At 42.7% G+C, this 15,862-nt stretch overlaps 1 protein-coding gene across 1 annotated transcript; it reads left to right on the top strand.

Annotated features, from left to right (window-relative positions):
• Positions 1-8,037: 8,037 nt before the first annotated feature.
• Positions 8,038-14,815, top strand: LOC310803832 (guanine nucleotide-binding protein G(t) subunit alpha-2-like; the record flags this gene model as incomplete). The annotated part of the gene is made up of 8 exons (XM_083668762.1): positions 8,038-8,155; positions 12,244-12,286; positions 12,748-12,889; positions 13,091-13,248; positions 13,449-13,577; positions 13,663-13,792; positions 14,378-14,531; positions 14,625-14,815. 8 exons carry the CDS (start codon positions 8,038-8,040, stop codon positions 14,813-14,815), a joined length of 1,065 nt encoding a protein of 354 aa, XP_083524888.1.
• Between the last annotated feature and the right edge of the window lie 1,047 nt (positions 14,816-15,862).

A 15,862-nucleotide genomic window follows, 5' to 3' on the forward strand; every position in this document is an offset into this window, starting at 1 on the left:
TCCAAAGCGACTTACATTGCAGAGTGCATACATTTTTCAGTGTATATGGTCTCAGCGGGAATCAAACCCACAACCTAAGCGTTGTTAGCGCCATGCTCTACCCACTGAGCCACAGAGGACCACAAGCCTTCATCAAGCCTTCATACAGCACTGGCATCACTCTGCAAGTTGTTGCGTGTAAGATCATCCATTAGGCAAAAAAAAAAGAAAAAAGAAAGAGGCAAAGTTCAAAATATTCGAATATCATAGGCCTCTGGCTAAATGGTGTTGTGGTGTTGAAATACCCCATACTGTACACTGTAAACTCAGATAAGATAAGGCAACTTGTGTCCTGAGTCTTAACTTGTCACTACATGCCTTGCAACTATTGGTCAAGTACAGTGGAATAGGGTTTTTCGACAGACGTTTTACACAAGAAAAGTGAAATAATACCCTCCTACATCTTCACAGAATTTCACCATTTTTTTTTGTGTTGCAATCCTTAATGACACCCAATCACTTACTTACTACAGTCTGACATTTCAAACTCCAAACCTGCATCCCTGAAGTGTGGTCTACTGCAGTGGCGGATACTGGAGTTGTGTATGTGTGTGTGTGTGTGTGGAGGTAGAAATTGTAGGACGGTTTCATTATAATGCATGGAATGGAATGAGGAATGGTAAAATGTGTGTTTGATGCCATTGCTCATTCCATTCAATGCATTACAATGAGCCCGTCCTCCCGATTTCTACCTCCACCAGCCTCCACTGCTGTGTGAATGTGTGTATTGAATTTAGATGTGCTGTCCCTATTGTCAAGGGGGTATTATTGACTGTAGAGAGATTGGATTATTGCGACTGTCTGTCACCTGACACCAAAACAGGCAGGAAATGGCCTCAGAATTAAAGCAACTCAACATTGAGCCAACACAGTTTAACTGCTTTGTCCAAAGCAGCTTTGGCCTAGCCCAAATTTTGCGGGGGTTATATGAACCTTCAATGAGCTGGCTTGGTGGGATTAACGCCCACACACATCCATGGATCCAAAGAGTGCCCACTGCAGACACTTCCAGAGGTGTTGCTTGCACCATGTTGCAAACAGCTCTGATTTCTTATAGGGTCCAGACGTCCTTGAGACTAAACTGTAGGCTTATCGATTTCCAGGAGGAAGATATTGACGTTTCTGACTGCCTTTACTGAAGCGGTGAACTGTGCACAACATATTGAGTTTTAGAGGGGAACAATCAAGAGAATTCATAGCCAATTATTCAAACAATCTCAGTTGACGGAGGGCTTGACACCCCAGCAGGTGTATCAAAGAAGTCCAGGCAGAGGAAGAGTGTGCCTTCAACAGCCTCTCACCAATACAAGCCTGGACATCTAGGCTTCAGCCTTTGACTTGCCACATGGTCTCTAACAAGAGTCCCCAATGAGAAGATAAGACAGATCTCAATATGACGGAGCATAGCTTGGAGAGGCATTACCACATTATGGGGACGGGGGGCTTGGGATGTTATGAGATAAAAGGGAACCTTTCGCCATGTCCAAGGCAAGCCCACTGGGTAATTTATGGAGGGGCCATAACGCACGGTGTCCCTGCCCAGGTGTCCTCTGAGAGCGGAGGGGTCTCCTCAAGGCAACACACATCATTTCATCTCAATGTCCCGCAGACCACTGACTCTGCAGAAATGTTTCAGATATCAAAAGTAAGACATAGCAGATAACCTATATCCTAAAAGCCTGGTGGAAATACCCTAGTCTATTTCAACGTTTGCAGAAACTAACAGGAAAAATAGGTTACATTCCTGCATACAATTTCTGTCCAGTTCATTTTCCATGTAGAAACAAATGCAATGGGTTCAGATGATGCTTTGAACTTCTCCCCTTCAAAGCATCTCCCACACTAGGGGCTCGCTAGACTCATCAGCATGCGATCCAAGTCACTACTCCTTCAAGGAGATGCTACAGGGGGTAACTGAAAGATCTATTAGGCGACATCAATGCTACAGCAATCAGTAAAATCATCATGCTTATAATTGCTCTGTCAGGCAGTTCTTCCGGTCGCTGATCACTAAATAAAGCCAGCTAAATTAATTATCCAATCAACCTTGTAAGCAACTTCACAAGTATCAATTTGGTGGTTGTTGATAAACAGTCATGTAAAAGACAGCTTTGGGTTTCAAATATATATATATATTTTTTTTTTAAGTGAACAATTTTGTACTATTGCATGTTTACACAAATAGAGAGTAAAATGCAGGGATAATTCTCTTCAATAGACTGACGGAGGAAAAGAAAAAAGAGTACCAGAGTAACAAAACTGACATCTCTCACTGTCCCTCTTATCTCTCAACCAGAATTCCTTCACACCACTGCACTAGCATCTGTGTCAGATGTGCATCCACCACACCCCTCTCTTTTTTGACAACCCCCTTCCCTAACAATCCTTTCTCTGGGACCGCCCCCCTCCCCCCTGCACCCTGCACCCCCACAACCCTCCACTCACCAGGGCTGGTGGTGCTCTGCAGGTTCCCCCTCTTGCGTGGCGGGGATTTGGGCTTCCCTTGCCCCTCACTGTTGGAGGAGGTGGAGGAGGAGGAGGATGACATCTTGCTGCCGGCGCTCCTGTGACGGCTGAAGCAGAGTGAGTCACAGCTGCAGAACGACCGGCAGAGGCAGAGGAGAGCTGCTCTGACGCTAGCCCTTACAATAGGGGGACTTTTATTGCAGCGGGGCAGCAGGGACCATACTGGGCCTGTGGAAGCCCCTCTGCAGAGCTGGCTCCTCCTCCTCCCTAACGGCAGGTCAACAGTCAAGCTGCGCAGGGGCGGGACCAGGCAAGACAGCCCAAGGCTCCCCCCCCCCACCGTCACACTGGGCCCCATCCTCCTCGGTTGCCTCAGCAACTGAGGACTGAGCTGCCGGGAGCCAATGCGGAGAGAGAGGACGGCGGAGGAGGGCATTGCAGTTCAGAAGGTCTCCAGCGAGGGTGACAGAGACCAGGCCCTGAGACGGCTAACTACACCATAGCAGCCATGGTACTACAACTGAGCACCCAAGGTGAGCGAGCGGAGGACAGAAAGCTTTTCCAGTCGTCTAAAAATAGAAATCTGTGGCGAATATCCAGTTCCAGCTTTTAGAAAATATAGACAGATCAAAAAAAGGAGGCCGATTCCGAGAATTACAGGAACATTTGACGGTTGGTGTGGAGGAGCACACTCTCAGTAGCGACTGCGTATTAAACAGAATGGTGGACTCCCAATAGCTTTCCTGGAAAATCTCCCTGGGGATAGACGGCAGGCAGCTCAGCCAGGGCGTACAGTAGAGCCAGGGGATAAAATTCTCCATGCCCACAGCAAAAACCCAGGCAGGCCCACTGAGCACCTAATAACATGTGCCAAACTTCCTCCCATGTCAACACACTGTCATCTTGAATCTGCCCAACAACTTGGTTGTGTAAGTAAGCAATTAGTTATATAAACTCCTTCCAGTGCCAGAAAATACCACCATGATCTTTCTCAACAAAGCCTCTTGGATTTCTCACAGGTGGGATATACAACAGAGAAACTTGACTTCACAACATGGCAAAATATAGCAATGTAGTGCCTTTTAACATTCAAATAAATTCATTGAAATAAGTCAAACCTAACATTGCATACAGTCCCTAAACAGGCTCTATATGAAATAAAGTCCACGCAAACTAAGACTGTAGTCTTATACAGCAAATCACTGACAAATACAGGCACGTGAGGAATAAAGACTAAAGATCACCATCTAGTGGTAAGAACATGCTAATGCATAGAAGGACAAACATTCCTCAAGGAAAACCTCTGGATGAAAATACAGTAAACCAGTCAGCTTCATCAGCTCTTACTAAAGGTGTAGGCCTAATGTAAGCTTTGACATTTAGTCTGACACACAATCTAATGACACACTAATATGATCTGTTGGCATTCATAGCTATCTACAATACAGTCACTCACTTGTCAATACAACAACATCATACAAAACCCCAACAGACTGTTGCGGCAAATGCGGACAAAGGTAACAAGGCTGTTTCAGTTGAAGGGGGAAAACAACTACTGCAGGCTGTCTGCAACATACCAATAAATGTGACCCAGTTTTCAGCTAAGACCGACTTCTCCCCCTCTCCCTCCCTGAGGTGCCGCTACACGGTTAGAAACAGAGGCCTACATTTTTTTTCCCTGGGAAAAACATTGCCCGGTCCCTCGTATATCACAGGCAACCAGGACAAATGATGTGTTCGCTATCTTAAAGCCCTTACCACAAGAATCAAGGGGTTGTTGGCAGCTCCACAGGATCTTATTCCTTCCTCTGTGTGCTTTTCTCTCAGCCTCTGCTGGTCAAGCTTTCTGCATGCACACCCTTTTGCTAAAAAATGAGACTTGACTACTGGCTTCTTTTTCTTCTGCTGCTGTGCAAAGCACAGGGAAATTGGACAGATTTGTTTGCGGAGGCCACATGTACCCCAACACCCCCTCCCTCCGGCACTCCTCCCCTATGTGAGTATCCTCCTCACCCTTATGTAAAATGACCCCCCCCACCACCACCACAAGCAGCACCAACCCCCCCCCCCCCTCTCCTCTCCAAAAGAAGTGAACCCCACCTCGCTGAACCCTGTGAATGACAGGCAGACAGACTGCAACATGGCAGCAGTGTTTTCTAAATGTCCAGTCAGTCCCCAGGTCAGGAGGCCAGGGTAGATACTCTACAGTCATGTGTATTGGATACTGTTGAGCCACATAGTTCAGTCTAGCTTGATAGATTTTGACAATATATATATATATTTTTTTTAAAACAGTAACTTCACAAGTTTCATTAGCTTCTTCACAGATAGAACGGCTCTATGTAAAAAGCACATGGGACGAAATTGCTTGTTACAATGTATAGCGAGCTAGATAACGGTCAAGGGTTGTCAAGCTTGTCCACTTGACATGTCAAAACATCTCAATCATCTTCTGGGTTCCTTGCCCCTTAGGCTGCAATAAAGTAGCTGGTTAAAGCAGAGGGAATGTGGTGAATAAGCAGCAAACTGCTTTTAGATGTTTAGTCAGTGAACGTCAACCTACTGTGTAGTACAACAGGTGTGAAGTTAAGAGGTTCTGACTGAGGGGCTTAGTTAATGTAGTTATGTAGTCAATAAGCTTAGTTGGCTAACTAGCTGTAGCTAGCTATTTCTGCTGTTCACTTACCACCTGCCATTGTTGAGGATTCTCAGTTGGAGATGAGCTTCTGCTGCTGCTGATAGCTAGCTGGCCTAGCTAACAGTCAAATAAATAGACCCAGACGTTCCGAATAGGGTTAATATGAAAAAAGCCTAGTACTCTTTCAGGTATAGCTATTTCAAATGGAAATGGAGTCAAATATAAGCTTCAGTTAGCTTCCTAAAAAAGATAGAATATCATTTGTCAGACTTCGCCTTCGTTTCAAATGTGCATGGGACTAGCTAGCCAAGTTTGGACATTAACCACTTGGCTGAACTTCAGATGGGGGGGAACATGGAACTGTTTTGACGTAAGTTCACAAAACTTTGCGAGAAGGGGGAGGGTGGGGATAAGTGACTTAAAGGGACCGTGCTAATTAGCGATGCCAATGAGCAGGGCACATGAGGACAGGTGAATACGATGATTATATATAAATATATATAGAGAGAGAGAGAGCGAGCGAGATATAAATGAGTCATGCAAGGGAGTACACATGCCCCAAGCAATCGTTCATGATTTAGTGGTCGTGGTATGAATGACAGCTACACCATTTTCTGAAAAGAAGTATAGAAATAATAAAATAACTTCAAATATTTAATTTACTAGCTTCGAGTCATTAATTTAGGAATTAATAATATGGTTAAACATACCTGGATCCGGACTCAAACACAGGTGTACTATACAACCTCTAATCTGTACATTTTACAGACTAGACCCATTCACAAACACTTGTGGCTTTTTTCCTTTTGGTTAAAGGGAGTTTAGATTGCTTTTAAGAATCGACACATTTGAGCATTAGAAGCTGACAACAGACCAGACCCCCACTCAGATTAGCTCCACTCCAGACAGGACATTCACATCCTGTGGACAGTTGGACAGCCTAGATATCTATACCATCCATCTGGTCCCCCTTTCACTTCACACTGGTCTGACTGGCCTACTAATCACTCAGGTGATCAGCTTGGGTGCAACTATTCTGCAAGTGGGCGGACTCGTATCATTACCGTTCATCATCCGTTCATCATCATGTTCCCTGCTCCCCCCCTTTCAACCGGCATCCCTCTCACAGCAAGTGGCCATCTGCTGGCCTAAGCTGTGGCCCGAGATTTAACAAGGGCCTATGGATAATCTTGTCAACAGATCAGCGTCACTAGGCCAATCCCAGCAGGAAGGACAGAGGCAGGCTTGAAGGGTAAGATTTAGAAAGGAACTACGGAATTGAAAGATGGCCTGATTAGCCTTTGGTTTTACTCTGTGATGCATTTGCAGGGGCCTAATTTCCCTGCAACCCACTTGCCATGATGAGGCGATGTGATGTCAATTAGATACCTCTCTGGGTTGGATTCTCTCTTACCATATCTGTCAGTGGGAGAGCCAATATTTGAAGATTTGGGCAACATTTAGTTTTCAGTTGCATCATCAAAAAGTACAGTTTTGTTTACACAATATAATAGCCTGTATACGTTGCATGTCATGCATTCTTGCATCAGAATGACCTTTGGTATCAAGCCTTGTAAAAATGTTTATGGCTCTCTGTTTCAATGCAAAGGGACCAGACTTTCATCAATACCTGTATGTGTTTTTGGCCCCCCCAAAAAAACTGACCTTTAGACTAAACTTGTAAGTGCTTTAAAATGAACACCTTGGAGTACACTACAATATTACAAGTGAAACACTTAGTGAAGAAAACTGCAAAATCGGTGAACCCCGCAAAGAAAGCATTTGGCACAGGCACTTGTGCGCCAACACTCGTAGTTGGGATAACAATTAACAGCTAAAACCTGCTGAGTACTCTATAACTATTTGCTGACCGATGATGATGCAGTAGTTTTTGATTAGTGCAGCCTCTTTGTTTACATCATTTTCTCAGCTAAGTGTGAATGACCAGCGGAGCAACCTTTGACCTATAATTTGATGTAAGCAGTGGAAAGCACAAGGCCTGGCCAAAAAGTCTGAAATTATGTTTAATGCCGTCCACTCTCAACGGATGCTGTTGTCAATGCCAGATAACAAGATCTATGTCTGTTAAGCTCTACAGCGTCAACCAGTAAAGACACAAAGCCAAGGTCTTACAGAAATGCTCTAAAGATCACGTGGCCTTCACAGTTAGGTCCAATAAGTTACTGATAATACTTTAACATGGTTCCAGACCAGTTCATTTTTTTAAATCCCTTTATTGTAGCTAAGTTTATATCAAAGCATTGACAACACAGCATTGTCAACACGTCACCCCAAAACAGAACAAACAGAGAAGCAACAAAAATGTCTTTATTGTGGACCTGTATGTTTATCTAAAAGATTAGCAAATTATTTATCACACCTTGACAGGACATGGGAGAGCTTAAACATTGCAAGAAAAGGAGAAAGCACAACTTTGAATATCCAGAGCTTCTCTATTTTAAATCCATCCCTTCCTCCCTAAACCCATTTGGTGTTTGCCTCTTAACCTTCACTTTTGACCTCTGCTTCAGGCTAATTGGATCTAACAGTATCCATGGGACCGCCAGAAAAAGCCTTCCCCAATCCCAACCTGACGGCAAGATGTCAGGTTTAACTTAGGGGGAATTAGGGAGGGAAGTAAAGCTCACACCAGAGACAGGATTGGTTTCCTTAGTACCCAAGCAGTGGCTGTCCGACTGCCTGCCAGTATACATCTCTAGAGTCCTCTTCTACCACACACCAACCCTGAGCTGTGTCGAGGACCCCCTGCCCCCAGTCCACGCCTCTTCCTCCACCTGTGCCTGTCTTCCAGTGCACGCCTGAGACGCCGGGAACGGCCGGCCACACTTCCGTGTGAAACAGGATTTTGACTTGAGGAAGACCTAAACTTCAAAATGGGAGCAGGAGCAAGTGCCGAAGACAAGGAGTTGTCCAAAAAGTCCAAGGAGCTGGAAAAGCAACTGCAGGAGGATGCAGACAAAGATTCCAAGACAGTCAAGCTTCTGCTGCTTGGTAAGGAGCTGTGGTGTTGAAAGGGGTCTCTTGTGAAATTGCAAAAAGATTGTGTGGATATCTTCAGCTGGCTGATGATCTGTTGAATAGGAGTGGGCCAGCAGATCCTCAAAAGAAGCACAAACCAGAGCATTGTTTCATGCAAAGGTTTTATTGCAAGGTCTGTTTAGGAAGAACATTATTTTCTAGGAAAACAGAGAGGTTATGGTAGGGGAGGAGAAAGTTTGCAACCACATGTCCTGTTGCTTGGGGATATGCAGTATTATTTGTTCTAGGTTGGGGGACATAGTATTAGAAATTGCACAACAGTTGAATTTGTACACAATGTAAAAATGCTAGGTTAGGTTGGTCATGGTTCCACAACTTTTTTGTGAAACAGAGACACATTTCTGGTGTTCACAAAACCATCTCTGATTATAACAGAATTTGTATCATTCCAATGGACCATTGCCATTGTATAACCGTTTGGCTGAAATCAATCAGGGCAATCAAAAAATTGTTAAAACAATTAGCCAATCAGCTATCTAGCATTGATCCTAAGTCACATCTACAAGTCTCAGGTATATACAGCCCCCCCCCCCTCCCCCACAGGGGCTTAACAGTAAAGGTGTTTCTGTGTCTAATACTGTATTGCTGCCTTTATTTTGCACATTCAACATGAGTGTGGACTGTACAGTTTGGTACATTAATTGGTACAGTGTGGGTTAGGGTTCATTATAAGAGATAAGCCTAAGACTGACTTCACCAGTGCTCTGATCTGATGACTGAGATGATAAAGTGCTGCACTGCTAGGATCAGAGGTATCAAAAACATTACAGCAAACGGCAAAACAATATCCAGTAGCTTTTACAGAGCCAATTGTAATGACATAAATTATCTAAAAAGGCCATTAGACATTGATGAGTACTCTATTTATTTATTTATTTATTTTTTACTCTATTGTTTTTTGATATGTCCTAAGTGTGTCATGCATTCAATATTTCTCAGCAAGTATAACAACTTTAAGGTTTATAGCTGGCCATTGTTCTATTTTATAAGAGGAGAAATTGCCTATTTCCATTCTTATTTGTCACTCCAATAGACATTTTGACTTTTGAACAGACCAAAGAATCAAGTGATTTTGAACACTACTTAGCAGGGAATCTAATTAGTGTTAATGTTTGTCCCTGAGAGGATTAGCCTGGTGCTCTGTTGTCTCCATAGCGTATGCAATCAGACAACATGTATATGACTGTCCTGAGAGGTGGCCACAGTTATGTACATTAACATATAAGCAGTATTTGTCTTAATATGCAAAACAATAAGCAGTAGATAATGTACAGTGTCCATGCTGAGTTAAAATATCTTTGTCAGAGTTAATAGGCAGGATTTAGTCAGCTCATGGTAACCCTATTATGCTCTGCTTCCTGCTAATTAGACACCCTGTAATTATTTCATGACATCATGGTATCATGTTACATCATGGCCCTGCCAAGTGTTCACAACATAGAGCGCAGGGAGCATGTAGCCAAAAGGAGGAACTAAATGACAGGGACAATCACAGTGGCCAAACAGACATTTTTGACCAATAAAGCAACTCATAAATAAGAAACTTTTAAATGTAAGGAGCACCTGGAAGCCACTAAAAAGGTGAACCATCCGAGCAATCGGGGTGAGCAGAAACCAAAGCTCTTTATAGGATCAGTTATAGGAACCAATTACAAAGTGGGACATAGATCAACTAGCAGTTTCAAGAATTTAGGACATCAAGCCGAGTTCACACCATGTAGCATGCTACAGTATGAAACCACAAGCCCAGTGCCTATCCTTCCACAACCCTCTCCTACAGAGCATTGGGGAGGGGGAGGAAAGTTTTATTTACATTTAATAAATTAGTGTTTACTAATCTTAATTTAACAGAAAATAGAAATGATACCAAGAGTTTGTTGACAGTATTACATGTATTGGTTATTGATAGTCTTGTGGACCTGAATTGTAGTAGTTATGGCCCTATTTTCATTTAAACCAATGACACATACAGTGGTGACAACTTGTTTTGGTCAGTTTTGACATAGGATTGCAAAAGTATATCAACTCCTTTGATATAGCTGACACAGAACCCTGATGGCAGGATTCCAGGGGAGGAGTCGTTGGCCTTGGCCTAGTGGTTGAAAAACAGCAACTAATCCTCCTCCTCTTCCTCTTTTCCTGCAGCACAAAATACAGCGTACTGCTCTCTGGCAAAATATGGACCAACATTGCGACATATCATACAAAGTCCACACTAATGATGAGAAAACTCTCACTGGTTTTGTGGGGTCAATAGTTATTTGAGGGGAAACCCCTTTAACTTAACAGTCATATTTCACAAAATAATCTGTAGGAGTGTCGTGAAAATACTTACAAACACTTGCTTTTTACAAAGCCCTTGAACTTGACTTGACTGATTTCAATAGTTTTTTCTTACGTGTAGGTCTCTTTATTGGTGTACAGTGCCCTCTTCTGGTTGTTAGATGTAAACAAATCAGTATTTACAGAGCGATGTATATTTCCATATGTTTTCTGTGTTACCAGTAAGTAAAAAGGCTGTTTGCAGTAGGTGGCTTTTCCACTTCAAACTTGTGATACCAAAATAAGTACAAAATCAGAGAACTGTTTACAGCCATCAGGCAAAGGGGAAGCATGGATTAGTGGAGACGTGTTGCACGTCAAAACAAGATGAGTGTCTTGGATATACTTAAAGCTTTACTCACACATGACATGAGCAAGTGAAAAAGCAGCAGAAGTCCAAGAATCCTGCAGAAATAAACTGCGGTGATCACCAACATGAGGTCAAGGGGACATTGGAGGAATGGTGGATTGTATTGCCCAACGTCACTGGTTTAGCCAATGTCATGTTTTCACTAAAGGTGCTATCTGTAATTTTAGATTCTGTGGCAGCTCTGTCAGCCACATTCAGACAACAGTTTTACCTACAGTCATGTAGGTAAAAAAAAAAAGAGTATTCACTTAGAATGAGGACATAACTACATGCAGAGAAACGGACCTATGCATGGAGAATTAGGCCAACAACTGTATGTTTACGAAACAGCCTTCATTTATTAGGCCAAATTAAGAGAAGACAGTACCCATCATACAGCATTCCCAAGACAGAGACACACTGGCAGCTATAACACCTCTTGTGGTCTGATCATGCTCTTGTGACGTCTTCACTTATCGGCCGATCCCCTGAGAGGCTTTCTACCCCCAGTCCTCCTTACACTAGGCCTCTCAAATCCCTCCATTTAGCCCTGAGCTGATAAGGTCACTGACCTCCGCTAAACCATTGAGCCAGCTGTCAATCACATAAGCTATAAATCTCTCATAGGCCCAATTCAAAACAGTCAGCCCTCTTAGATGGCCCCCTCAGGTTGGTGAGGGAAATTACAAATTAGGTCATATGGCTGCATGGTGACAAGATTGTTTGATAAAAGCTGATAATATGCTGACTCGTACTTTGGCTGATTGAACCACAGTACATCTCTGCCTTATGGCCATAGGATCAAAAACAGCTTTACGCTCATAATATTTTGCAAATCACCCCCTGCCAAGAATATTGCTACAGTTCATACCAGGAAGGAGATGGAAAAGCTAGAGGGGTTGTGAATTTGCAAATTATCTCCATGACCAAAGCAAAACAGGAAGTCATGATAGGATGTATGTTGGAGAACCACAACTGTATGTTCAGTGTTGCACAATCACTGAATGCTTGTCATGTGTCTGAACCAGTACATAGTCTGTGCCCCTGGAGGAAAGGGTAGTTACTGAAGTTCCTCTTTCCCAATGTGCAATAACATAATACTGATTTTGGAGAGCTCTAAGCTTAGGTCATGTATTGGCCAATGGGCAGTTGTCTAAGTCAATTAGAAATAAGTGTTCTTTTTTTATTTTTTTTATCCCAAAATATCATATCATATTAAATCAAATATTGTCATCCTCATTATGTTCTCTGAATTGCAGTTGTGACAATTTTGGGACTGTTACTGTAGGCCTATGTATGTATCAGTCCAGTGGTAGGAGATATTTGAGTTTATGGTGATGTAATCCAGTGCCCTTTTTTGTTCAAACAGGTGCTGGTGAATCTGGAAAGAGCACAATTGTAAAGCAGATGAAGTGAGTATGACGCAAACGCCATTGACTGTCCATCTTGCTCCCATAGTCGTATATAAACAACCTTACACCAATAACTCTAAGGTGCTAACATAGTGTATAACATGACTGACTAAAGATATGGATTGGTTCAGGTATAACCAGACAGTCTGGTTTGTGAATACTAAATTGAATACTAAAGGATGAATGATAAAGGAGAATACCCAGTATAAATGGTCAGGATAGGAAAATGAGTTTCATTTGTTCCATGTGTACAATATTCTTTACAATAATAGTCATCATTCTCCCTAAAACAGACCTTTTTTCCAGCTTTCTCAGATGAACCAGTTCTCGTCACTGATTCAGATGAATTGTACAGACTGTTGGTACCATTGTGTTGTAAGAGGTCAGGTGTTCTGTATGTGTTCACATATGTCGAACTGCATCTCAACCCCAACTCCTATCTTGCTCTTTGTGTTGGGCAGAATTCTCCATCAAGGTGGTTACACCAGAGAAGAACAAATGGGGTTCAAGTCAATCATCTTTGGCAACATCTTGCAGTCTGCTCTTGCCATCATCAGAGGCATGGAGATGCTGAGCATTGACTTTGGAACACCTGCTGCCACTGTACGTCCCACACTGTACTCAACAACACACACTTACAAACACCAAGACACAGATTTGAATGACTTGATAGCACAAAAATGTTCAATAAAAAATTAATATCAATGGTATGTTGTGTTTGTATATGTCAGTAGAAAATGACAATGACAATGGAACTTCATAGTGTTTGCAGTCATAACTAATTTGGTTGACTTTACGGTACAGGTGGATGGGCAGAAGCTGCAGAACCTGGCAGATTCCATTGATGAGGGCACAATGCCCACTGAGCTTTCTGATGTCATCAAAAGGCTGTGGAAGGACAGTGGTGTCCAGGCTGCTGTTGAGAGGGCATCTGAGTACCAGCTCAATGACTCTGCTTCTTAGTGAGTTCTGCGTCAACTGTGTATCAACTATGTGTCCCACAATGAGCCTGTGTTACTCAGGTGTTATAATGAGCCTGTCCCCTACTTTCTCCCTACACCGGCCTCCACTCATGTGTTTGTCTTATTCTCCTGAAAGTTGTAGGTTGACATAAGGACTGTGGGGTGTGGTGAGTCTGCTAAACTTGAGTCTTCTCCAACAGCTACCTCTCAGAGCTGGACAGAATCACGCAACCTGACTTCCTGCCCAATGAACAGGACGTGCTGCGTTCTCGAGTCAAGACCACTGGTATCATTGAGGAGCAGTTCTCCTGCAAGGAGCTTCACTTCAGGTAAGGGATAGTCCATTAGTAAAACACTGATTGTTGGTTAACAAGACAACATTTCATCTTTTACCTACACCCTCTCCTCTGACAGAATGTTCGATGTGGGTGGCCAGCGGTCGGAGAGGAAGAAGTGGATCCATTGTTTCGAGGGTGTGACCTGCATCATCTTCTGCGGAGCCCTCAGTGCTTATGATATGGTGCTCGTGGAGGATGATGAAGTGGTGGGTTTGGTTTTGCAGTTTGACTTCTTATATCTCCAGATAGCACTTTGTCCTGAGTTGTGCTTTCATATAATCAGTCAAAACTACTCCTTCATGATTTTGTGTTGCACTATTCTTATGTTTACTCAAAATCTATTCCTCTACTTGTGGTGTGATCAGTTTGTTGAAATTTAACTAACATCAGGATTCGATTATTGATTATTTAGAGATAAGATCTACAGCCCATCACATGTCAAACTCTGCAAGGACATAGTTCTGAGGATGACTGTATGGTTACTCATACCACCACCCTTGTGCAAGCCCATCAGACACTAGGGGAATTACAGACTACAGGGCCGACCCGAACCATACTGTGCAGCTCCTTTCCAGCACGGTTCCATGGTGGATGGCTCAGCCCAGCTCAGTTCAGTTTAGTGTGATTAGGGTAGTACTGCACTGCAGAAAACTTTTCATGGTGAAGGTTACCTATGAGTCTCTCAGTGTAGGAAGTATTGGGTAGCATGAACCTGTTATTCACCTTTTTGGAGGAGACTGAGAATTGTTGCACAAAGCTTATCATAACACTCCTTTTCCTATTTTCCACAGAACCGTATGCACGAGAGTCTCCACTTGTTCAACAGTATCTGCAACCACAGGTTCTTCTTCACCACCTCCATTGTACTCTTCCTCAACAAGAAGGATCTCTTCTTGGATAAGATCAAGAAGGTCCACCTCAGTATCTGCTTCCCAGACTATGATGGTAAGTGTTTCCTACCAAGTGATAACTGTGCAATCATCTGTTTATCACTATATCAAATCATCACTTCATGACTTCTGCTTTCTCTTCTTTTAGGCCCTAACACTTACGATGATGCCAGCTACTACATCAGAGTGCAGTTTGAGGACCTGAACATGAAGAAGGGTGTGAAAGAAATCTACACCCACATGACCTGTGCCACAGACACAAGGAACGTCGAGATTGTGTTCGGGGCTGTGACAGACATCATCATCAAAGAAAACCTAAAGAGCTGTGGTCTGTTTTAAGCAGACATAGAGGTAGGTCTCTTTTGTTTTTCTCTGTTGTACATGTCATCTGTATGATCAGACTAAAAACCTTTGATCTAAAAAGCTGTCCATTCTTTCCTACAGATGTCCTTGTCCCTTCACTTGGATTCATGTTGAAGCTGTGCTGTAGGAACAGCAGGCAGAGTCACCAAGGGTTTTCTCCATTGGTTGCCTGCTTTGTGATGTCAGAAGACTCTTCAAACCCCTTCAATCCTACACTGTCCACTATCCCATCCCCTCCTTCCTAACTCCAGTCACTCTTAATGATGAGTAAAAGAAGCATACATTCATTAGGAAACACAGCCCCGGACAAAGTCCAAAGGGAGTCTAAATGCATGTCTAACCAATCGAAACAAAGATGGCAACACATGTCCTGAAGACTATGTTGATGATTGAGAAGAAAAAGTGGATAAGAAGTGAGAATGACAACAGAATGGAAATATGTTTAGTATAGATGGTTTCTTAGATATTCTTGGTTATTTCTGATTCATTTAAATTGAGGAGAGAGCTGCTCATGGACTCAATTGATAACCTTTCCTATAACATTGTTCCATGCCCCAGGATTTTGGATGTTTTTATCTAGTTAAAAGTATCTTAAATGATAATAATTTGAATATGCCAACTGTTTTGCACCTCGTGTAATGCAGTGTTCATTAGCTAATTCCAATCAGTGAGTTCAAATAGCCAGGACTGAACTGGAATTAAAGTTTAACTTTCCTCACTACAGGTTAGCAATGTATTTTGTAAATACAATAGTAGAATAGTGGACCTAATCTATGAATATTCAAATATGTATCAAAATGTTCATCATCAGTGACATGTTTAGTGATGAATATTTCATTATGACTATTGACAAACAAACCTGTAACGCTTTCCTGTCTTGTGAAAGATAGACAAAATAAAAATATAATATAGAAGCTGCCATTCTTTATGTTATTCTTTGTATCTATTGTCATGTGTGACTTGTGGTGGTCAGGAAAATGTGCCTTGAACCCAAAAAGGATGGGATGACTGGGATCATCTTCA

Source organism: Argentina silus (genome assembly GCF_951799395.1).
Source record: "Argentina silus genome assembly, chromosome: 4".
NCBI classification, from domain to species: Eukaryota; Metazoa; Chordata; class Actinopteri; order Argentiniformes; family Argentinidae; genus Argentina; species Argentina silus.